General features: G+C 40.6%; 1 protein-coding gene across 1 annotated transcript; it reads right to left on the bottom strand.

Annotated features, from left to right (window-relative positions):
* Window positions 1-21602: 21602 nt before the first annotated feature.
* LOC104469460 (MOB kinase activator 3B) lies at window positions 21603-22020 on the bottom strand (the record flags this gene model as incomplete). The annotated part of the gene is made up of 1 exon (XM_010083963.1): window positions 21603-22020. A coding segment is annotated over exon 1 (418 nt), but the record flags the coding sequence as incomplete, so codon positions are not given.
* Window positions 22021-25692: the final 3672 nt, after the last annotated feature.

Here is a 25692-nt window from a genome sequence, read left to right as displayed (position 1 = left end):
CATTGGGTGGGGGGGGCAGTATCACTGTGCATCACTCATTTGTATATTTGTATATAATATTATTTTCAATATTATTGTAGTTTAGTTATTAAATTGTCTTTATCTCAACCCACAAGTCCTTTTTTCCCTTTACCCCTTCAATTCTCTCCCCTATCATTGGGTGGGGGCGGGAATTGTGTGAGCGGGTGTGTGTGGTTTGGCCCCCAGACCAGCGCTAACCCATCACACCATGGAACAAAAAATATAAATAAATCATAGAGAAAATAGATCTTCTATTTCTTCCTGCTTACTCACAAGTAACCCTTTAACAAGGCTTTTGATTTCTAAGGATTTCCAGTTCAGTGTGTCTTAAAACATGAGATGTTCATGAGAGTGAAGAGGCCAGCCAGGAAGTTGAATGTTATGGAAATAATGTCTAATGGGGCACAATTTGCTATGAGTATACTGGAGAACTCCACCTGTGACAGAAATACAAAGAGGCCCTAGAGTTCACATGCTCAAACCATTGTGCCTTTTTCTTTTATCCTATCTCAGAGATAAACGCAGGAGCAGTTGTGATTCTGCTGACAGCAACAGCTTCTCCAACTTTCCAGATCACAGAAAGCTCTTGCAACTTTTCTACTGCACTTTCTTTTACTTTTTCAGTCAGTAACATTTCACCACACTGCTGAAAGCTAATGCTAAGTATGGCCTTAGATTCAGAGATTGCCCATTGCCCTGAATCACGTGCTGCCTCTTATACACTCCAAGTGTCCAGAAAGCAAGGTTTCTTCAAAGAATCTCTCATTTCTGGCATTCACACACTGACATGCTCAAAGCATGAATAATTTCAGAGATTTTTAAAGCTATTCCAAGCTCTTCTTTTTCCTTTGAGATGACCAAAGCTCAAAGTAAACATTCAGAGTTTTGCGCTTCTGCTTCAAAAAGATTTTTAAGTAAAAAACAATTCAAAATGCAGGTGATGTTAAAAGACAACTGAAATATAAATTGGAAGCTTTGTGCCTGTCTCTCTTGGGAAAACCATGTTAGTAACAAGGCAGTGTGTGGAGTTCAAATGTGGTACGCAGATGGGAAGTTTAATAGGTATCTTTAAGTACCATTAGATGATTTTACAGCTTGACCCTGGCCAACAAGGTGAAGTGGGCCATTAAAGACGTAGTGCTAAGAAAGAACCATCTGCCAAATCCATCAGAGGCTGGTTGGTTGAATTAGCAGCTGGAGTCTGCAGCTGAGAGTCCTCAGGCTCATTTCTTTGTCTGTCTCATTCACCAGGAATTAATATAAAGTTTTTTAAAAAAAGAAAAAAAAAAGGGAGTGTCCGTTTTGCTCAGTGAAGGGGTATTGGAAGTTCACACGGAAAGACAAACTATTTGCCTTTTGGGGGTCATATGCTGACAAATACATTGTAAGTCAAAACTTCAAGCCTAGAAGAACAGGATTGGTGGTGGAAGCTCATAGCTTTGAATTCCTTCTGGGTGATTAAATCTAGACCAGATGAGTGTAGACATTATAGAGGAAAATGCTGGGGGTTTGTAGCAGGCAAACAGAGCCAAAATATAAACAACAGGAAGATTGTTCACTGCCATTTTATTCAAGAAGAAAACATTACAAAAATTAAAATATGGTTTTATATGAATTTTCATTATAATTACGGAAGAAAAAAAAGTCACGTTAATCTGTAAGCCTGATCATCAATATCCTTATCTTCTGTAATCAGCCACACTACTGTGAAGGCAATTTTCAGTTTTAAATCATTCAAATTTTATCTGTGATTTGATTAATAGTGTGTTTCCATCCTATCTTTTCCTCTTTGCCTACAAGACACTGGTCTATCATCCAATAAATACTATCTGAACAAGAAAGGGTGTATAACTCGCTACACTCTGGGAGGTTTTATAGAAAGTGATTTTGTTTGCCACATCTTCTGTTATCCTTCCCCAGAGAGTCACCTTTCTGTGTCTCCCAGCACTGCTCCGGGCATTTCTGCATCACTGTCAGCTACACCATCTCTAGGGGTTTTGAAAGAGAGGGGCTGTCATCCACTGGTTACAGAAAGGAACATATTGTCAGAGTCTGTTTCAGCCCAGTTTGGCATCTATGATTACACCACAAAATTCCATTTAAAAGGTAAGTACAGCAGAAACTGTAATACTTGTTCTGAGTAACCACATCATAAACATTGGTGGATACAACTGGAGGACCACAATGGCGGGATGCAGGCTTTTAGGGAAGGACGGGCAGGGAAGGCAAGAAGGGGAGGGACCTGTCGTGTGAGAGCACTGGAATGAAAAGAGCTCTGCCTTGGAACAGGTCAGGAGTCAGTCAAGATCTTCTGCGTCAAGATAAGCAGGCAGAACAACATAGGTGCTGTTGTGGTGGGTATCTGCTATAGACTGCCTGCTCAGAAAAAATAAGTAGATAAGGCCACCTGCAAACAAGTGGAAGAAGTTTAACACTCATAGGCTCTGGTCCTTGGTTCCAACAGGAACTTCAACCCCCAGGTATCTGCTGGAAGGACAGTCCAACAGGGCTCAAGCACTTGAGGAGACTTTTTGAGTGCATTGCAGCCTCCTGGCACAGGTAGTGGAGGAAACAACAAGGAAAGGTGCTCTACCAGACCTGATACTTAATGAAGAAGGAAGAACTGGTGGGCAATGTGAAAGCCAGAGGCAGCCTTGACAGCAGTGACCACAAGATGTTGGAGGTCAGGATCTCAAGCAGAGACAGCTGGGCAAAAATCAAGACCACAGTCCTGGACTACATGCAAGCACACTTCAACATCATCAGAGATTTGCTTGGAAGAATCCCATGGCATACAATCCTGGAGAGAAGAGAGGTCCAGTAGGGCTGGCTGATAATCAAGGATTACAGGTCTGTCTTGATAAGTACGAAACCAAGCAAATATTGCAGGAGGCCACCATGGAAACAAACTGGACATACTTAAGTCCCTGGGGCCTGAAGGGATGCAGCCACAAGTGCTGACAGAACTCTCTGTCACTGCAAGGCCACTCTCAATTACCTTTAAAATGTCACAGTGATAGGGGGACGTTCAAGGAAACTGGGAGAAAGCAAATATCACTCTTATCTTCAGGAAGGGCAAGTGGGAAGATGTGGGGAACTCCAGGCCAGTTAGCCTCACCTTAGCCCCTGGGAAGGTGTTGGGAAAAGGTCGTCCTGAAGGGCATTTCCAAATACATGAAGGATAAGAAGCTGATCCAGAACAGTCAGCATGGATTTACAAGGGGAAATTGCACTTGTCCAACCTGATGGCCTTTAAAATTAGGTCACTAGCTAGGCAGATAATGAGGAGAGCAGTTGATGTTCCTTACCTTGACTCTCATGAAACCACTGTATCCCATAATGTTATCATAGAGAAGCTGATAAAGTATGGGTTAGATAAGTGGACAATAATGTGGATTGAAACCAGGCTGCACTACTGGGCCCAGAAGGTTGTTATCAGTGGCACAAAGTCCAGTCAGAGGAAAGTCACCAGCTGTGTACCTCAGGGCCAATTATAGGGGCCCATACTGTTCAATCTTTTCATTAATGATCTGTATGACAGGTCAGAGTGCACCCTCAGGACGTTTTCCAATGATACAAAGCTGGGAGGAGTGGCTGACGCACCAGATCTCTGAACACGCTGTTCAGAGAAACCCCTACAGGCTGGAGAAATAGGCAGAGAGGAATCTCATTAAGTCCAACAAGTGTAAATGATCAGTCTTGCCTCTGAGGAAGAACACCCAGGTACCAGTATACTCTGGGGGGGCTGCGTGGGTGGAAAGCAGCTTTGCTGAGAAGGGCCCTTGGGTTCCCTCAGACCAAGCTGACCGTGAGCCAGCAACACACCCTCATGGCAAAAAAAAGACCAACAGTTTCCTGGGCTGTATTAGGAAGAGCATCGTCAGCAGGTCAAACGAGGTGATCTTTTCCTCTACTCAGCCCTCATGAGGCTGCACCTGGAGTGCTGGGTCCAGTTCTGGGCTCCACAGTAGAAGAAAGACACGGACTAAACTCAAGTGAATCCACTGCAGGACCACAAAGATGATGAAGTGACTGGATCACCTCTCATATGAGGAGAAGCTGAGAAGCAGGACTCTTCACTCTGGAGAAGAGAAGATTTAGGAGATCTTATCTATGTGTATAAATACCTGACGCGAGGGAATGAAGATGAGGGGGCAGACTCTTCTCTGTGGTGCCTGCTGACAGGACAAGAGGCAACACACACAAATTAAGAGACACAAAATACCATACAACCAAGATAAAACACTTTTTTTTGCTGTGATGGTGGTCAAACACTGCAATGGGTTACCCAGAAAGGTTGCAGAGTCTCCATCCATGGACTGGACAACCTGCTCTACATGACATTGCTTTTAGCAGTGAGGTTGGACTAGATGATCTCAAGAGGTCTCTTACAGCCTAAATTATTCTGTGATTCTGTAATTTTGTCCAATACAGCTCAAAGTGCCAGGATCAGGGCCAGAGCGCTCACTATCTTAGCATGCTGCACTCATGGCCTTTAGGGAACACCTTTACACTGGTGCTGCTAGGGAACAATTTAAACATGAGCACATTAGGAGATGAGGAGGCCTTTTCCCATCTGCCAGTGTGGAGTTGTACTGGAGTTGTACTCCAACAGCTCTAGGAGTATTTTGACAGAGTAAGTTATGACACCAGTCCTAGACAAAATAGCACAGAATCAGGCACCTTGACAGGTTCAGAGAGTAATTCCTGAGGAGGAAGGAATTGAGCAGAAGAGGAATGCACATACGCTTCCACTTCAGACCAACAGCACAGCCTGGAGACTGGGAACAGAATCAAGGGTGCAGTTACCGTAGGTACATGCTCAGCGAGGTTATTGTGTACCTTAGTAGGGCAGAATATGACTCTGACACGAAACAGTTAATTTTCTCATTGCTGGAAGAAGAGTGAAAATTACTTATGCTGGGAAAGTTTGTAAATGTCTACTTAGAAGTCTGAAGACAGAAATTTAGCAAGTGACAGTTTACATTATCACAATATGTAATATGCAGTAAGACTGAAAAGGAGTTGCTCAATTCGAGAATGGAAGACTCCAAAAGCCAAACTATTAGAAAAAATGGGGACTCTGAAGTTTCTGAAGGAACAGTGCTTCAATGAGACTTCTAACTACATGTGTGGCCTCCATAGCTACACATCCCCATGATGTTGAAAGGCAGGTCAGTTCATTAGCTGTTGCTATTTCAGGTGAGCTTTAGTGGGTTTGATTGCAGGATAAAGCAAATGAAGAAACAGCTTTCAAAGGTGGCTCTATTTTTTTGCAGGATCTCTGCAGCTGCCTGACACAGATCTCTTTGTCAAAGCAGAAGTAGTTTTGTTGGCCCATGCTACACCCCTCTAAATGGGGTGCAGTGCACTACAATGGTATGTCTGAGATTCCCATCTGTTGGAAAAATTTTCCCAGACCTTTAGGACAGCTCTAGCTAAGCAGTGAATACAAACTGCAGCTGGTGAAAGAACTGGGTTTTTTTATCTATTTCCCTATTTTGGCCCACACACTCTGAACTACTTCCAGTGACAGAAATCATTAGCTTAATGCTCCCTGTTATGCTACATAGATCAGTCTGCCTTAGAAAGTTTTTATAAAAGATTCCTATTTTAGATTCAGAAATCTCACTGGAAGTCAATGACATCTGTCAGAGCCCGATTCTGTTCCATTCCTATTTACAAAACCCAACCTTATGATAAAAATGTCAGGGGAAATTGCACTACCAACAAAAAAAGATCCTGATAAAAACAAACGTAACTTTTGTAAATTAGCCCTATAAAAATTCACATAAAGAAAACCCTGCTCAAAAGATCAAGGAAGGTGTCATTGCCACCAGCATTTACTCTGAGAATTGGAAGATTTTTAAATTTTATTTAAAGAGGAACTGTTAAGACATAATTTAAATGGAATGAAAAGAAGGGGGGGTGTGTGCGTGTGCGTGTGTGTGTTAACAGCTGAGCCCTCGTAACAGCAGATACACCAGGATAAGCTTAGGCAGATGACAGGAGAGATGACAAGGAAATCCTTCATTTTAGCTCAAGGCTGCATTCCATGTGACAATTTTTTCATCATTCAAGATGTTCATTCAATTGATATCATTGCTTGCTTTACTGTAAAGCTTCTCAGCTCATGTGCAAGTACTCAGTGTCCTGCAGCCCAATTCCAGTTATCTGCAGGAGGCATGGACTATGCAAAAGTAAAACTTTATCGCAAACACTGTGGTAAATGTCCACATGAGCGAATCATTCTGATTTTTTTGCACCAAGCTTCAGTTGTGCGTTTTTTTTCTCTCTTTTGCTGCTGTTGGTTTCTCAGAAGGAAATTAAATTACTGTATTTTATTTTTTTTTTAATTTATTGACACCTGTTGCTGTGCCTTGGGACAGTTACAAATGTTTGTGATTTCTGCAGCAAAATAATATACTGTTAGTTAACTAGTATCAACTAGCTCAAGATACAACACGACCTGAATACTAAAACAAGCACTATTTTTATTCAAAAATATTGTGTCCGGATATGACAGCTACTTTGACATACAGAATTTTAAAAATATGCCTGTCCAAAGACAATTATAAAGTATTTAAAGGAACTGCAGGTGTAAATGAAAGACAAAATGGGCATAAAGTTTTAGATCTCTTATTGTCACTTCAAAGGAGAACAGAAGAGTATATTCAGCCCAAGCTTTCCAACTGCTCTTTTCTTCACCAGGAAAATGTATGTGCAGAAATTCTCAGTGCAGCCCAAACTAGCAGAAAACTGAAATCAGCAGAACAGGGGTTCACCATGAAGATAAACCAGTGGGACTGCCGTTTGTGAGATCCTCATTCTTGCCAGAATACACCTCTGAGACAATCTCTACCATGTGGATTGCTGGAAGCTGGGAAACAGCACCTTCCCCTTACACTTTTCTTCCATGAACATCCTCTGATGGGCTGGATGGATGCTTGCTTTGAACTTTACAATCTTTCTTCTGCAAATGATGTGCTCAAAAGCCATGGATCGGGAAACAAATATTCAAAAGACTGTAATCTTGTAGGTCCTGAGTAAACAAACACTTAGGCAAAACCTTTTCTTGTTGGATCTGCAATTTTAATTGCTGCAGAAACTCTGCCAAGCATTCTCCTGGAGTGCTAGAAATGCATGGGACTGGAGTCATTCTAAAGCCTTTCAGTTTTCATTTCCTTTTCTTCAAATGCATACACAAAGCTAGGGGTTTAGGAACAGATTACAAGTATTCTTGGAATCACTGACACTACCCGTTTCTGGATCCACCAGTGAGCCACTGTGTACTACTCAGCATTTCCTATCTGAATAGCTATTCATACATTATGTAGATTACTTTGACTACTGGAGCTTTGGTCTCTTATTCGATAAATGAAATAGTAACATTTACCCTGCTTTATAGGGCTCTTCAACAATTAGCTCTCTAAAAAAAGTACCAAAAACAAGCCCTAAAACTCAAAGAGAAAGTCAGCCATGGCATACAACTGATTTTAAAGCACATAAATTCTAAACAGATGTATTGTTTTAATGCCCAAATATTCACTGGCACTTTTCTAAAAGGTCTGATGTCATCCAGCATGTGGTTTGGAAGTGTCCCCATTGCTGAGTATTACAGCTTCAAGCTTCTGTGATTTATCTATTAGAGCGCAGAGTTCTTTCTGTTAAGGTTGATTAGAGCTGATGCTTATACGAACAACAATTACCATTATTTCCTCATGCAAATGCTGACAGTATACATTTACTGGTAAACTATAATGTTTCTCAGTTCAGTTGAAGATTTGCTTCTCAAAAGAAAAGGTACTTCTTTTAATATCCAGATGAGAGTTTCATCTTTCCAAGACAAGCTGTTCATTGTCCTCCCATTCCCCTTCCAACTATTAACAGACTTTGATGATTCCCTTCTTTATCATCTCTGATTCCAGATGTCTCGGCAACCTGCCTTTTGTTTCTCATGAGTCGAAGTGCCACTGATTCACATTATAAGAAGGAAATACAAGTTTCCACTGTGTATTTTCAAGCATATGGAAGGGCATAGCACCCCTGGTGTTCCTCAGCCATGTGACTCACTGTGAAATGGAAAGAAGAAAAAATTCTCTGTGTCAGCACTGTCGGTAAAGCCCGTTTCACTCCATACTGTGTTGCTGAGATGCTCTGAGCATGTCAGGTCTTTTATGATCTTTGACTTTGCTCTAAGTGGGTTTTTCTGCTCAGTCATACAAAACAGTCACCCACCACGTACCACGGCCTGCATGTACCCCTGTTCCAAGGATTCTAAGCATGGCTCAGAGGATTTTCCAAGTAAAGACAAACTTTTGAAAAGGAAGACTCATGAAACACTTCAGAGATCTGGGCTCTAGGAAATTCCTATATCCATTTGCATGTGAAGGCACCAACTACTGCGGTGTATCATCTGTTGGAGAACGTCTTGTGTCAGTTTTGAGGGAAAATGGAACAATTTACACCTTGTCTTTGTGGTTTACTCTACCTGAAAACAATTCTTTGAGGTTAAAAGTGTAACCACAAGACTTTGGGTATTACACAAACAGTGGCAAACACTGAACATTATTTGTTTTCCATAGTCCATATGCTGCATCTCTAAGTTTTGTGGTACACAGCCTACTGTAAGTAAAGAATTTTTACTGTAAGAGTTGTTCATCCCTGTGACACAGAACTTACAACTCAGCCCTAGAATGCCTGTCAGGCTGCAGCACCTTTCTCTGGGGTTCCTGTTATTAATGTGAGTTACAGCGTAACAATTGTCTGGCATCTCACAGTGCACTGCTTAGGCACACGGAAGCTACATTAACCATCAATGGAGGAGAAGGGAAGTTTGTTGCTTTAATTAAGACAGTATATGTAGTTCTGTCCACCTGGCTGGTAGAGGGTAAGACTGAAGATAACTATTTCACATGACTTCTGTGATTCATCAGACCTCTTTCCAGGACAAGCACTTGTCCTGTGACAGCTACATTGGTAAGATTGGCATTAATCTTTTCACTTCAAATACCAAAAGGCATACGCAGGATACAAAATTTTCTTCCTGTTTCACTTCAAGCAATTCTTGGACTGCGTTGGCTGATGGGTTCCAGTCAAAACTATCCAGATTACAGGGAAAAAAGGATAAATAATAATGCCAGAAGCTATATATGTTAAGAGAATGAAAGAAAACATCAATGGAATTCCAGCTTCTGTTGTATACCTGTGCAATTCCAACAGCCAAATAGTAAGCAGATTTTTGCAAGGGTAATAGTGCTGCATAGAGGTATCTTGAGAGCAGATGTGAGACTTGATGGAGTTCTACAGTGCTTTAAAAACCACAAACTTGTAAAGTTTTACATGTCACATATACACCCACGGGACGCTTGTCCTAGGAGCAAGCAAGCAAGTCCCATAGAAAGACAAGCTTGCATGCACCAGTGGAAAGACAAACACAACTCACAATTATCAAGGAAAAAAAACACCTTCACTCACCATCTACAGATATTCCTCATCTTGGTCATATTTACAGAAGTGTTTGCATTGTAGCTGTGAGAGGTCAGCAGCCAGTACTTAATGACTTCTGCTTAGATTGCTCCAGGATGTTAACAAAGGTGTATGAAAATGTTTTGTCCCTGCTTGGATAGATCCACAGAAGCAGAGAGAGAAACAACTTACCAAAGCTTTTAATTTTATTTTTTTAATATATTTCCTGAAGTCAGGTGATCCCCCAGCATGTAATAATTGGCAGTGTTGGAACTACAGCACACATACTCCATTGAAGCATGAGGCATAAGCCGATAAGTGCCCATTTCTGTTGTTCAAGTGTGTTCAGTTACTTTATTTTCTACCACTCATTGTGGATCTACATGCATGCAAATATAATTCAAAAACTTCTCCTGTGCTGCTTACTTTCTGAAGTTTTCATTAGCAAGGACATTGCAGAAAACATGTTTTGGGAGTATTACAGCACTACTGGCTAGTACAAACAATTCTATGCTCAAACCCCATTTTTGACAGCAAAATAATTATCCATTTAAAAATACCTTGCTCATTACAGAAATATAAAATAAATAAGCATGTTTTACAGCAGTATCACTAACTAATATTTGTGTACACTCCCAAACCTTTTAATGGAGTATTTCTTGCTTCACCACTGTGGGATGCCAGCTGGCATAAGAAGCACGTGCCTGATCTAACTAGATAAAAAGCAATGAGGTGCTTACCTGATGGTGAGACAAGGTAAAGTAAGGTCCACTCTTGTTAGACATGTCCTGATCAAAGATCCTGACAACCCTCAGTACACAAGTATCAGTAAAAACAAGGATGCATTATACCACCACTAAATATGACTACTAAGGAAAATAAATATATTGGCTTGAGTGTGGAGGAATTCTGATAACTGGAGTTCATACTGATTTGTATCATACTGGATTCACACCTGTGTAATAAAATCAGGTTTAATTCATTAATTTTAAAGTCACTGAAAGGAACTGCTTGAATTATGATGTCTAATAAATAATTAGTGAGTTGCACATAAGCCCACAGATTTTGCAAGTAATCTCTAGTATTTAAAAAAAAAAAAAAGTTTAGATCATATGATTTAAGGGTCAACTTTAGACGCAATGCCCACCTTATTAATCTCCATTTCTTTCTGCTGGGCCAATGCTAGGCTTCATTTGACTAGAGACCACCAACAGTGAATCCTTTGTGGCGACGGTAGGTTGGTAGCTATGACAAAAGATGCCAGCAACCTCTTCTCCATTACTGAGCCAATGACAATTTGAACCTGCTTTCAAAAGTAATTCCACTTTTCCTGATTGTAGAAGATAATCAAGCTTAAATGTGTTCCATTTTAATGAATGGCTGAATGATTCTAACACAGTCTTGTGGAAGAGAAACTACAGGCCTTGGCCTGTTGAGGACAAAGTGACGGTCAACGAGCAGGAGGTTTGAGTGTATGGTAGAAAAGTTGTTCTAACAAAATGAATGTTGTCCTTAATCATGTAAAGACTGGCCTCTGCTTTTTTCTTCTCCTCTGTCTCCTAGGCAACTTCATGCATTTGTGTTCAGTGTTGCACTAACCTACTTTTAAAAATAAAGAAGAATGTTGTCCTTCCTACTTTATGACTGTTATCTGTTGAGGTATCAGGCCTCTAATCATCCTTTAGAATCAATTTAGTAGAAGGAACACAGCTACCTTCTTCAAGATCACATCAGAGTTGAGATTTCAATATTTTTCTTCAAGGTACTGAATAGCTAAGGCACCAAGTATTGAAAATCCCCTGCGTGAGGAACTACAGTGGCCTACATACCACAAAAATGGTGAACCCCAAAACCACAAAGTTAAAGGGGAGCCACTCTGAGACTCTGAAATAATCTTCCTTCAGAACCACCATCATCGTCCCCAGCTTTTTTGGTATGGCCTTTTCCAGTGTAAACATACGCAAACACACTCATGAAGAAAAGATAAAAAGGAAGATGCAGTGATGCAGACAAGGGCTAGTTGTGTCACGTGCAGCACTACCAGTGCGTGTTCAGCTGAAGATAGCAGTCAAACTAATCTGGTGTAGAAAAATCAATTCTAGCAGGAGTCATGCTAAACAGCTTTTTTCTGGGAATAATTTTTCTTCCCATCATGTCTTGACAACTTTTGTTTCTCTGAGCATGTAAGCTCCTCATGGCAAAGAACTTCTGCATAACTAGGCACAGAAATGTACTACTACAGTTGTCTTTAATGGCAAGCACACAAGTGACATAGTCGTACTTATAAATAATACTGATAAGAAAGTTTGATGGTTTTCCCTGCAGCATTATCAGGATGAACACTGTACTCACAAATACTTTAGATTATCTGAATATGTCATTCTTGCTTTTGTGTTTAAAGAATCATAGAAACATTAAGGTTGAAAAAGACTCTTAAGATCATTGAGTCCAACCTAACACTACCAAGTCCATCACTAAACCGGCTCCCTAACTGTCATGTCTACATATCTCTTAAATACCTCCAAGGATGGTGACTCAGCCACCATTCTTGGCAGCCTGTTCCAGAGTTTGACAACCCTTTCAGTAAATATTTTTTCCCTAATATCCAATCTAAACCTCCCCTGGCACAACTTGAGGCCATTTCCTCTCATCCTATCACCTGTTACCTGCGAAAAGAGATCAACACTCACCTTGCTACAGCCTCCATTCAGGTAGTTGTAGAGAGTGATAAGGTCTGCTCTCAGTCTCCTTTTCTTCAGACTAAACAACCCCAGTTCCCTCAGCTGCTCCTCATACGACTATATCTCTAGACCCCTTACCAGCTTCGTTGCCCTTCTTTGGATGCACTCCAGCACCTCAATGTCTTTCTTGGAGTGAGAGGCCCAAAACTGAACACAGTATTCAAGGTGTGGTCTTACCAGTGCCAAGTACAAAGGGATGATCATTTCCCTACTCCTGCTGGCCACACTATTTTGATACAAACACTCACACATGGCTTTTATCAACACAAGGAGTTTTTTAACCATGTATTTTTTAAGTACACACTTGACTTTCCTCCAAAAAATATCAATAAAAGACATGAGGACCTCATTTAAAAGAAACTAATGAGTTTTCCTCTGTTAAGGTTTCTAATTTTGCTCTACTTACATAGTCTGTGTGAATCTAGAAGGCCAAAATTCTATTTGAAAGAAGGTAGCCAAACTTAAAGGCAGTATTGGTGCATATACCTCTTGCTAAAGTGAAGACCTTGCCCTTGCTTTAGGCTTTCCAGAAGTTCCCTTAGAACTATACCACTCTAGCACTCCAACTTTTCCACAGTGAAATTAAACTGAGATTGTACTTTAAATAGGTCTAAAATATTTTATTTTCATACCTCTGTGACCACACTTTATTCTTATGATTGTTACTGTACGCCTGGGGCAGCTGAAGACCCCACTGACATACATCTATTCCACTGGCTAGATTCTGCATAAAACACAACCCAAAAGTACTGGTGTTGTCCTCAAAAGATTGACCTTAAGGATGAAAATACTTTGTGGGAATAGGGACTATTATCAATTTTCTATAATATTTCTGTGCTTAAATAACAACTTAAATTTGTCAAAATAAACATAGGGAAAAGTAGCTCCCAAGAAAGCTGATACTTGTGAATATTACTTTGTTTGGGTTCCAAGAAACGAACCAGCAAAGTCATTAAGATCTGTAAATGCTACTCCTACACATATTCAGCTTTTCAGCATATTAAACAAAGTCTGTTTTTGTAAGGTTTCAAGTAAGGAGCTACTCTCCTTTTTCATCAGAGACAGGAATGCACACAAAAGTGTGGAATGCAGACTACTCAGTTCACACAAACCCATTTTCCAAGGCAAAACATGTTCAAGGTATCGAATTTCCCACACTTTTGAGTTGGGCACAAGCTCAACCCCAGTGTGGCATAGACTTCACATACTGTAGACATCAGCCGTGCTGTGAAGATCGCTAAAGAGAAGAGTTCAGTTACGGTAGAAGCTGTGGTTGTGGCAATCCTTTGAGAGACTAACTCAAGTAAAATCCCATAGCGTATGCAATCACAATGTGCTAGAGGGATAAATTGCTCCGAACAAGGGACCTGACAGCTACAGGACAGACCACTCCAGTTCCCATGTGGGTGTGACAGATACATCCACCCTGACAAAGTACGGGGGCTTAGGACCCTTGAAATAACACAGCTTCTCCTTCCCTTTGTTTATTTTTGTGCCTTTACCATTGCTGGGGTCAGGCATACTGGTATCAGAAGATGAGGTCACCAGCTGATGAGGGTCAACATGACCATATTTGACCACAGATCAGATTCAACTACAGTATAAGTGGAGCCTCGCAGAGGGCAAGCTCAAGTCTCTCCTCCTCAGAGCAGCAGGTCTGCAGCTGGGCACTCTCCCCTCAGGCTGGGACGCCTAAGTGAGTGACACTCTCCAGTCAGCAGAAATTCTGAAACCTTCAGCCTTTGCAGGGCCAGCTAACACACCCCTCTCCCCACAAACTTTCCCTCCACCATTTGTGCTACCACTTAAGTTTTGTTTTTTAAGCTTCTGTAGCATGGAGAATGGAAGAAGAGGTCTGCTGAGACCTGCTTTTCCATGTGTTAGTAAAAGTGCTTTTTAGCCCGTAATGATTGTCATAATACAGAAAACCTGGCATGTGAGGGATCAGCCTTCTAATACGCATTCTCCAGGTGAGGCAGCATTCCTTCATACCAGCAATGCCAAATGCTTCTCAAGGAAAAGCAGATTATGCTAAAGAATTTGGACTTACTTTCTATTGCACATATTTTCTATTATTATCAGAATTAGACTGAGGAATGAGTTAATTTATATATCTGAGCTGGAAGCAGATCTGTATGTATCACATCAGCAGGGTACACTGGGGAAGACAGCTGGGAAGGATAGCTTTGGGAGCAGTCACCTGTCAGTCAACAATGGCTGGGCTTGAGGATTGTCTAGACTACTCCTAAGCTTCAGTCCGTATTCTTGTATAAGCAGAATGCCTAGACTAATCAAGGCATTTAGATACCAGACAAAAAATAGGTAATCAAATTGCTCCAAAGTATAATCAGTCTGTAAGAAAGTAATGCAATGCTAAGAAGGTCAGATAGATGGCTATCTATTAAACTTCATCACTCACCATGCAGACAGGGTCAACACAATTTTTAGCAATCTTCTTTGATGGTACTCTTGAAGTGTACCAAGTTTGTGGGTTTACTCATGTGCCAGCTTAGTTTATATTGAAGCATCTGTTAGATCTTGAACCACAGTAACAGCAAAAGGGGGAGAAGAGGAAGAAGCTCTGACATATAATCTAGTTGTAAAATATGGCACACATATTTCAAGATACTGAACCTTCTAAGAGGATAGCTGTGCTGCTGCTGCTATAACTTTGCCATAACATCCATATATATGCACAGAATTCACAAAGTTCAATGACCAGAGGAAAGCTACAGCTGGACAATAGTCTACGTCTCATGGAGTTTTCTTTTATTTCATTCGCACAAAAGATTAACTCAAAGCTCTTGGCAAGCACATCCATGTGCTGAAGGAGGGACCAAGGAAGGGCAGCAATAGTGAAAAAAGATAAGCTTAACAAAACAAATTTCTTCTTTAGCCCAAATCCAGCATTGGAGTAGCATGTGTACAGATCAAGCAGAAAGGACTGTTTGGAATTTACAACAATCTTGAGCTGGTAGCCCACAGCTATATACACCCACCACTGGGTGACTGAATGACCAGTTAACTGCCATAAATTTGACCCCTTCCTTCAGCCCCTGGCAAAGCTTTGTCTCAAAAGGAAAGAAACAACCAGCTGCAGAGACTGTATATTTTTTATTGCAGGGCAGGTGTGCATGAAGCAATGGTGGTTCCTAGATGATGCAAATGCGATGGTTGCAAAGAGTGAAGAAATGTATACGCAGAAAATGTCAGCAAACGCCACTTTGCCTGCACCATGGGCACCTCCTCATACTTTGGAAGAGCAATCAGACAGGGATAGCTGTAAGACAAAGCTGATGATGTCAAACACTCTCCTCACGTTTCTACAGGCCCTATTGTGAAGAGGGCTTTGCTCAATAAAAGTAGTTGAGGAGTCTCTATTCATTGTATTCCCGCAAGTCAGCTGCTCCCCTTCCCCTGCAGAAAAGTGCCCCAAGTGGTAACAATTATTACTGGCTAGACAACCAGAAAAATTCCATCACAATATTAGTAAGAAAAGATTGAAAAAGTTTAGCTCTTGATTTAGTAGTAGTTTTGAATCACATCCACGAGGGCCCTCCAGAGTCTTGGTCTGCTTTTGTAGATACATCGTGGTGACATACCGGGCTCCTCTTTTGGAAGTAGTGTCACACACTATAAAAACTCTGAAGCTGCCAGCTACCAAAGATTACCAGTTCAGCATGGACCAGTCAGTGTATTTCTACAGATACATTAATTTTTCATCTGAAGTCGTAGGCTTTAAACACTTTAAAAAGTATGTTTTCATTTTAATCAGCCATAACTAGGCTATTCGATTACAGTAACTTAATAACCTTTGAAATCCTCCTCTACAAAAACTCTCATAGCTTAAAAGTGATTTTTTACTTCCATTAAATGCCAAATTGCAGCTTCTTAAACTGCTTAGTCAGTTTCTAATCAAATTAGCTCTTGTTCCTGAAGCAGCCTGTCAGTACTGAAATTAGAATTAAGAATTACAGGATAATTCAGGCTGGCACAGAATTTGGGAGGTCTGCACCCCAGCTTTCTGCTTTATATAGCCATCAGATTAGGTTGCTCAGGGCTTTATCCAGACTGGTCTTGAAAATCCCAAAGAACGGAGACAGCAGAACCCCTCTGGGCCCCCTCCCAACTGCTTTATTGTTCTCACTGGGAAAAGTTATTCATTACACCAATTCAGAAAAGAAGTCCATGTCCTTGTTTATTTCAGCAGAACTCTGAAAACTCTGTCTTCTGATTGTCTTCTCATTTCAAACTATGGACCTGATGAAGAAATCACATGGTGACATTTTCTGGCCTGTGTTATGCTGGAGGTCAGATTAGAATAAATGAAATAATCCCCTGTGGCCTTAAATAGCTGGATATCTCTCCCAGAGACCCTTGTAACAGCAAAAAACGTTCCATTCACTGAAAATCCAAACAAGACAGAATTACTCCCAATTTAAGGCTGCAATAAGAGGGAGAAGAAACCTAAGGCAACTGAATTAATCTTGCTTGGGAATCAGGGCCTGAAAGGAGCACAGAGGTGTAGAGCTGTTTACCTTCTTAGCTCCTTTTTTGACACTGCCCAAACACATATGTTGAAAGCTGACAGTTGCCGTTCACCAAAAACTGCAGCTGTCCCAAGGATCTGCTGCTTCCCACTGCAAATGACTTCTTCAGCCTGTTTACCAGAAAGCACAGAGGCAAAAAAAGTAGGACAAAAAAAAAAAAAAAAAAAAAGGTACTTTTGAGGCTATGGAGTATTCAAGTTGTCCATATGAGCCTAGGAAATATATACCTTGAAAGGTGTTTAAATAGTGAGACTACTAGGTGCCTGGAAGAGCAAACAGTATTTACTGAAGAAAAAGACTTACACTAAAGCTAAATAAAACTCTAGCACACTACAAAAAATCATGCTGGGGGCTAATACGGATAGTTTCACCAGAGTGGCCTGAGCAGGCACACAGAGTGAACTCTCCTCTGTTCTGTTCCTGCATTCCCAAGCAGGGAGGGCTGAGATAGGTTCAAGGTGTATCTGTGGTTACATATAGAACCTGTTTCCAGAGCCATCAGTCTCTTATATGCCTTAAATCCACTTAAAATAGAGAAAGGAAATTGAGAATAATGGAAATAAGAACAAGGATATAATAATCTCTAAAATCCTCTACAGGCTGTGCGGCTATTTTACAAGGACAGTCTGCAAAGCTTTGCTATACAAAGAAGTGGTCCTAATACTCAGCACCTGTTTTTGTCACCTGCACACCATTCTTAGCAGCTCTTCCATTCCCACACCTGCTCCCTTTTCTCCTGCCAGCCAGTTCAGTGTTAGTAGGAGAGTGGCTGGAGGAAGAAGCTCTTTACCAGCAAATGAATAGACCAGAATCACTGAAGAAAGCGGGCAGCAAACAGCACCCGACCAGTAGAGACTAGTAAGTGGTCAGAGGTCATCGTGCCAGTGTAAACACCAAGAGCGTTAAATATAACATTCATGACAATTTATAACTCAACTTCATTCATGGCTTTTTTAAACCACAGAGGAACAACAACACCACCAGAAGAAAAAAAAAAAAAGAAAAAAAATTGCGCCAAACCTAGATATCCCTATCCTGAAATTTTCCTTGAAAGTAGCTCCTCAATCAAAGCTGCAGTTAATCACAGTACCTGAAATCCCTTTTTAAGAGTTTGCACGAGATATGTCAAATGAAAGAGGACAACTTTAACAGGATTAAGCCAAGGAAAATGTGTTCAAGTTTCTGTGGACAGCTTTTACGAATCCCACTCTAGATCTCTTCACCAAACTCTTTGCCAATGGAAAGGTCAGCTCAAATCCCACTCACTGGACATACACTTTTTCCAGAATAATTCTCTGCAGACCATCTGCTACAAAGATTCAAAGCAATAAATTAATCTGTTTAAGCTACAGCCACTCAATGCTTTAAAACTATTGTACTATTAGTAAGGACATACCTAAGCCTGTTTTGTTTTCACTTCTGAGTATATAATCTTTCAAGAGCTATTTCAACTGCTTTGAAGAATGAACAATAGTCATTTTCACCATCATTAATTTATCTGAATGAAAATAGAGGTTTGCATTAATATTAAGCCTATGGTGCATCTAACCAAAGGTCGCTGCAGAACAGTTAGGAACAAACAGTACCAAACACAATAACAAAACTTCTCTCTCTAATCAATTGTGAAAAGCAAAACGTAACAATATACATGCTGAGTGACTGTATTTCATTCAAAAGCTTTATAAGCAGTACTCAGACAGGCTGGCAGGTATTATCATCTCCATTTTACAGAGAAGGGATTGATGTGCAAATAAATCATAAAGATTCCCTTGAAAGAAAAGTAACTCACCCAGGAACAAACCCAAGCTTCCCTTTGACCATTCTAGGTACCTAAGGAGGGACTTGGTGAGAGAAGAGGTACCCAGAATGCCAAATTGAACGTAGTGTGTATCTGTTTCTGAATTATAAAATCTAAGTCCTCCCAAGCAATTTTACCAACAGTTTCGTTCCACAAATTGGTGAATCAAGAAGATAATGAGAAATGTATAGGTGGCCACCATGGTATCTGCAACAAAGGCTCAAGAGGATGGGAAAGTGGAATAGGGATCAAGTACTGCTCTATGGAATAATGCTCTAAAGGCTATCTATAAAATCTCTTTATGGGACTGTCCAGTCATCTTGGTCTGTAATACAACCATGGCACTGTCCACCAGTCCATGAAGGCTCAAACAGACTTTCCCTCTTCCTTTGTGTCAATTCAGAGTGAGACCAAGATTTTTCACAGACATCAAGGATTCCTGTTCTGACTTGTATCAGAATCTAGCCTCATTCTAGAGACCAAGGGTCTTTCTCCTTACTCAGTTTCTTCAGATTTCATTTAATCTACAACAGCAGCAGCTGCTGGGAGGAGAAAAACAGTAGATTGAGGGATTTAGTTATTTCATTCTTAGGCTTACAATAAGTAAGCCTTCACAATAAAAGTTCCTCCAGATGTAGCTTACTACAAACATAAGTGGTGGGCACCTAGAGCCGAAAGTTTGTGTGTTATAGATTATTTGGTTGTTCAGTAAAGCCCAACAGCATGCCAGTGCACTACCTGCTCCCCACGCTTGTAGACAGACCACATGTTCTGCATATGCAAACTGCAAGAGCACAGAGTAATACTGGAATAATCCAATACAGAAACTTGGTATAACAAAAGCCTGCAGAAAAACCAATGGAGCAAAATCACTGCACCTTCAACCTACCTTCAATTCCAAAAATAATTCACCCTGAAGAAACATAAGACAACAAATGCTTGAGAAATCAAACCCATTTTTCACTACACAAAATATATGGTGCTGCTTCCTTTGAAATCCTCCTTCTTCTTGCTGTGCTGGCAAAGTCCATATTAAAAGATATACTTACTGCCTTCTTTCCACCTATTAGTGTAGGAAAGAAAAGTGATAGGAACTGGGAAACAAACCACAAGCTTCTCCAGACAAATAGATGTCAAGGCCATGAATAAGGTATTTCAAAGGTCAAGACATACTGAGACACAGTCCCTTGATGTATAACCTACCAATTAGCTGCAGGCCCTATCTGCATATAAACTGCAAAATATTTTGCTGAACTAATTTTAACATATGAGCATTGTTCTTTGTTGCTCATCTGGGCCAAGTACTTATATATTAATATCTCACATTTCTTAAAGCAAGCTCCCGCTTTCCCACTTGCAAGAAGTGAATCAGGACCCCTTAACTAAAACTGCTAAAAATTATATAAATACACTGAAATCTCTAGGGTAAAACATCCTGTCTTTTTTTATTCCCTGTAGCCACAGCTAAAGATTTAGGCTGCCTACTTTACACAATGCACTCTTCTGGAATGTCCTCCTCATCCAGAGGGAGCTATTCCAGAAAAGATACTTCCACCTACTTGCCCCACTCTTCAGGGAAACTAACTATAGCATTATAAAAGGAAAATTGTGCTGCCCTTAAACAGCTTTCTGTCATGGACTAGACTCCCACCCATCCCCTCCCAGATGATGTTGTTTATTCATATTTATGTCTCAAACAATGGGCAGAGCATTTGGGCAGAACATCTAAAGTAGAGATACCAGAAAAGCTCGGGCAGACCATGTGGGAAGAAAAGTTCTGTTGTGAATGAACATTAGCGAGTTGTTAACATTTTGAGTGCTGGGCACACCTGTTGAGCTGGAGTGGTCTCCTCGGTGGAGCCTCGGTGAAGACCCAGTTGCCCCCTCACCCCCCCCCCGAAGCTAACCTGGATGTTGCACCCCCCAAAGGTCAACCCCGAAGGTGACCTGGGTGCAGCCCCTCCCCCCCGAGGTGTAGTCCTAGAACTGTATAAAAGGTGAGCCTGAACTATACTCCCTGTCGACCCATCACCACACCATGGAAGGAGTTTCTGCCTGAAATTAAGACTTCTGCCTGAAGAGAAGACACATGATGGAATGAGGGATTGGTGATGTTCTCTGTGTGTCTGTGTGTGTGTGTTTCTGTCTCTGTCTCTTTCACCTCCTTCCTACTCTGCCTTCAGTCTAATTTTTACCTCCAAATAATGACTGAGCATTATTTGGTTCTTGCTTAATGGATAAGTGATGTCTGGTGATAACTGATAAGTATGATTTGATGCTTGACTCTGATAAGTTGATTTGTGATATTTTTGCAGTTGCTGAGGTAAATAAAATTGTGTTGTGTTGTTCCTTGAGTCATTGTCTGACTCCACCTAGCCAGCGCTCCTTTTCAGGGAACCACAAAAAACCTCTCTCGACTGTCCACTGTAGTGGGGTGAGACATTTTCTCATCTGGGTTGTATGTTAAACCATAAAACAATTCTTGTTATATATAGTTTTAGAAACAGTACTTTGGAGAATAATTCACTTCCCAATTCATCAGTTTTTGATGGGAAGTCAAGAGAGGGTGGGAGGGCACAGTTCACTGTGTTCCCGACTCTCCACTGGCTTATACTGCACATAGCTGTACACACTTTGGAGGATGCCACTCTAATTCATCTGTGCTTTCCATCCATCCTGTATCTGCCTAAGTGGCCAGGCAAAGTGCAAAGCAATGCAAACTTGATTAGCTTTCAACAAGTTAATAATGCAGTGCTGATCACCCTTAGTGATTAACCCGAGAGTCTTACCAGGGACAAATGTCTAGAATAAAAACATTTCAGGCTAACAAACCACACCATATCTATCAGCCCCAGTTAACCTTTCACATATTTCATACTATTCCTGCAATACACCTGCCTCCCCGCTCCCTGCTATTTAAAGGCTTGAATTTCACAGTCCCTAAAAAGGAGGGTGGGAAGAGAACATGATTAGTACACAGAATGAAAGGCAGTTTATGCTTTAGGACTTCTTCCTTGCACTTACCTACACTTGTAGGAAACATATCCTCATTGTTGATTTGCACCTCAATCCAGTCCATGAGAAGATTCATATATTGGGGTGCTGGCAACGCTGTGGGCTTCTTGTACTTCATGTCGTCCTGCCACCGATACTCATACTTAGGGCCTCCAGACATCACTGGGCAGGTCCTCTCTGTGCAGAACTCACAGATAGTTCCATAAATGAGGTTGATCCTATTGAAGAAGTCAACAACATGGACAGCCACCCAGTCATTTTGGTCTTCTCCACTGGGCAACTGCACAGCGGCTTTCAAGTCCACACCTGAGTTCAGAGAGGCTTGTGCTCGTTTGTGAAGTTCAAACCTCTGGGTTCCAGGTTCAAACTTGCGTTTTGGGCGGAAAGTCTTATCTTTATTAAAGACTTGCTTGAGTGCTATGGACATGTCTGCTAGTCTTCTGCTCTGCAGCAGTTGGCAGAAAAGAACGGCTGAGATTTAATGCAGGTATCTGAAAAGAGTTGGTCCCTATCACAGGTTGTCCAGGCCCTGCTCTTTTTCTCAGAGAAGCTTGTATGAACTCCAGAGCAGTCTACTAGCTTTTCCTCTTGAAAGCCTTCCCGAAAGGCTTCATGACCCTAAGGATATGGAAACAATATGCATTAGTGGTAAGCTCAAGTCTGGCCCTGTCATTTGGTTACTGTTCTACTATCATTTTCTAGTAATTATGAGCTGAAAATAATATATATAAAAGCCTAGCCTTAAAAATTGACTAACCCTGAACCTGATAAAACATCTGAAAGGGAAAAAAAAGCCTCCTTTTTTGAAGTATTATGGAATTAACTTCTCTGTCCTTTTTGAATATCTACCCAAATAGAAGGTCTTAAGTTATCATAAAGATGGGAATTTAATAAATCTTGTACAATCTTCCCATCATTTTTAGATAATTTTTAAACCAACTTTTTCATTTTGCTACATTTTACAGTGACTGCATACTATACATAACATATGTATAAATGCAGTAGACAAAATACTATGTGAGAATTTATAAGTCTTATCTAACTGCTCCTAAAGTGACTGATGGCACCTCTGAGCATTCGCCATAGCTTCAGTGCTCTTCCCTGAAGCAAAAAAATCCCTAAGCAAGATTTTTCCGTATTTGCTCTCTATTTGTAATTAATGAGCTGTTTGTTTCTGAAAACCTCATAGACCCTAGTTAGAGTGAAATCTACAGTATTGCACAGAAATAATTCCTGTTTCCCGCAGAACTGCACAGAGTTTGTTACTTTTCTTGACCCACCTTCAGGAATTCAGTAGAGGTCTTAATTTTCTGTTGGATTGTGTAAAATGATTAGAAAGTTATGGTGAAGCTGCCGCCTTCTTTATAGCTCTATTCATCTCCACATTGAAATACTTGGCACTGTCATTCTCACAAAAGGAAGAGCATAGACTTTGCACTGTTTCATCTAACCTATTCTGGCAACAAAGAATGGTTTTAACAGCCAGTTTGACTACGAAAAAATAAATTACTGCATTAGAGTCTTGTTTGTTCTTATATATATGTGCAGAAGAGTATTCTCATCAGTAAATGTAGGCAATTAGTAGGTTGTAAGGTAGATAAGGGCTATGTCAATTAGACTTTTGGTTTAGTATTGAAGGTTTTGTGATTAAAGACAGAGAGTAAACATTTCATGCTGTGCATTATTTAAATTAAATACCACAATATGTTTTAAATTTGCACAGCACTACAAAAATCCTACTCTATCAGCGGCTGATGAATTCCCATCATGGGATTATGTATGCTCCACTAATTTCCTTAACAGAAATCTTGTCTGTGAAAATTTTACTAGGCTGTGTTTGGAAAGCACTAAATTCTTCTGAAAACAGTTGGCCAAAGCTTTGCTTAGGGGTAGAAAGCAAGAGAATAAGGTGCTTCTTTTTTCTTAAGAAGCACAAGAAAATAACATGTTCCTAAGCAACAAGAAATCTGGTGTGCTAGAACCCATTCCCACACAACATAATCTAAGTGCCATAAAAGATCTTATCCCAAATAGCTGAAACATTAGCATCCAGCCAATCTGCCAGCAAGCAGCAGCTAAACAAAACCAGCAGAGGAGTGCTTGTTTTCCTTTTCGTTGATGGCATGACAGAGGGATACTCCAATCATGAGTTTGGAAACAGTCATACTATGCCAGCAAAATATGAGAAGTTCAGCAAGGTACCCCAGGGAGACTGCTGTCATATCTGACATGTCCCTTGGAATAGTATTCAAACACAGAGATCCTTAATGGTCAAGGGAAAGAAGACTTTAAACAAAACTAGCCTTGGAACAATTTAGTTAAGTTTTATTGGCAGGAAATTAAGGCACTTTAAAGAGACAACTTTGCCCTACAGTATGTTTGTGACTAAGACCCATAACCTCAAGCTCTCAAACACTCTGTGGCAGCCAGCTGTTCATTTAAGAGCCTTTCAAAGAATAGGTGAGTACTGCTGCACTGACTGAGCTTGTGACTGACACACTTTGAGATGGCATGGAGCCAGTGTCCCAGTTTGCAATAATAAGGATGTTAGCTCCAGAGTTTACAGCTCAAGCAACTACTTTTTTCCTACTTTAATATACCTGGCACTCATATGTGGCTACCTTGACTCCCATCTTCACCTGCAAAGATTCACCAGAACATGTAAGGAATTTTTATTTAAAACAATAAGCTGAGCACCAAATAAAACTCATCTTCAAAAGACACATTTTGAAGCACAGTACTCACTGCTATTAAACCTTTTCCAAGAAAAACAGAAGACAACATATTTTATAAGCTATTTTCCACTGAATATGCAAACATAATTAATCATATTAAATATGTACTCTTTCACACTCCTCTCCATACATTCAGCAAGTCTCCATAAAACCAATTAATGCAGAGAAAAAGCAACTAAAACATTCAGCAAACAACTTGTTATCTCAAGTCTTCTGTGTACCATGAGTCACATACTGAAATTGTCTGTGGAACCACATGTACATCATGGCCAAATTCAACCCAAAACCTAATCCAAAAGATTATTCTACTGTGCATGCAGATGAAACTGTTCCTTTAGCCCAGCAAGGCAGAATCAGAAAAAACAAGGACTTCCCATACAATTCCTGTTTGAAGTGTCTTCTGTTCAGCACCCTGCAATAAAAGCTAAGGCTTTTCCTCTTTCATCTTTCTATCACTTTACACAATACAAAACTACATACTATCTTTGCAGAGCTGGACTGTAGAAGTCAACTCACTGTTTAACTTCTCTTAAGAGACTTAGCTCTGCTAAGAGCAGTTTTTTCCTCTCTCTTAAAATGTGACTGAGGGCTGTGGACAGATTGGCTTTCTCATATGTTTTCACATGCAAGAATACAAACCAGAAAAGTGTATGACCTGAATGTCACAGAAATACTGTGGTAAATCTGCCCTTTGAAATATTTCTTTGCATTCTGCTTCCTGAGGGTATTTGCCATCTAATTAATCCTTGTCTTTACTCAAAAGCTAACAGAAATTAATGAAGAAATAAATAAGAATTTTGAGACTCACCCTCTCACTTCTGGAACTGACTGCTCTCCTGCAGGTTACACAGCTGCCCTTACTCCCCTCTCTCAAGCAACCAGCTAAGTTCAGCTTTTCCAAGCAGTTGAAAAGAGCACCACCATTACCTCCCTGGAACAAAGAGGCTTGCACTTTACTCAAAAGAGACAAAAGAACAGGCTCACCTGATTTTAAGTGGAGATTAAACACAGACACTTTAGGTTTGAATGCTTCAGAGGCTGAAGCTAATGGGCAAGCCCTAGCTAGAGTCTGTGGGCTCTAAAAGCATCTTTACCGCTTAGGCAATAGAGTAGCGGTAGTTAATAGTAGGATGGCCACTCCTCTGCTTTGGACTGAATCACTAAGCCATTGCAGGAACTCATTCACCATTAGACTTCCAACATTCTGCTGCACTGTGTTTGAATCAACAATCAATGAGGAAGAGGTTTGTCTTTCCATCCCAGATCACATACTGTCAATTAAAACTTTGGAGTGTTGAACTGAAAAACCAAAGCTTTTGCTTCAAAATCACATAGCATTAGCAAAAGGAAAACTCATCACATAA

The sequence above is a fragment of the Pterocles gutturalis genome, unplaced genomic scaffold (assembly GCF_000699245.1).
Source record: "Pterocles gutturalis isolate BGI_N339 unplaced genomic scaffold, ASM69924v1 scaffold18895, whole genome shotgun sequence".
In the NCBI taxonomy this organism is placed as follows: Eukaryota; Metazoa; Chordata; class Aves; order Pterocliformes; family Pteroclidae; genus Pterocles; species Pterocles gutturalis.
This window is presented reverse-complemented; position numbering and strand designations above follow the sequence as displayed.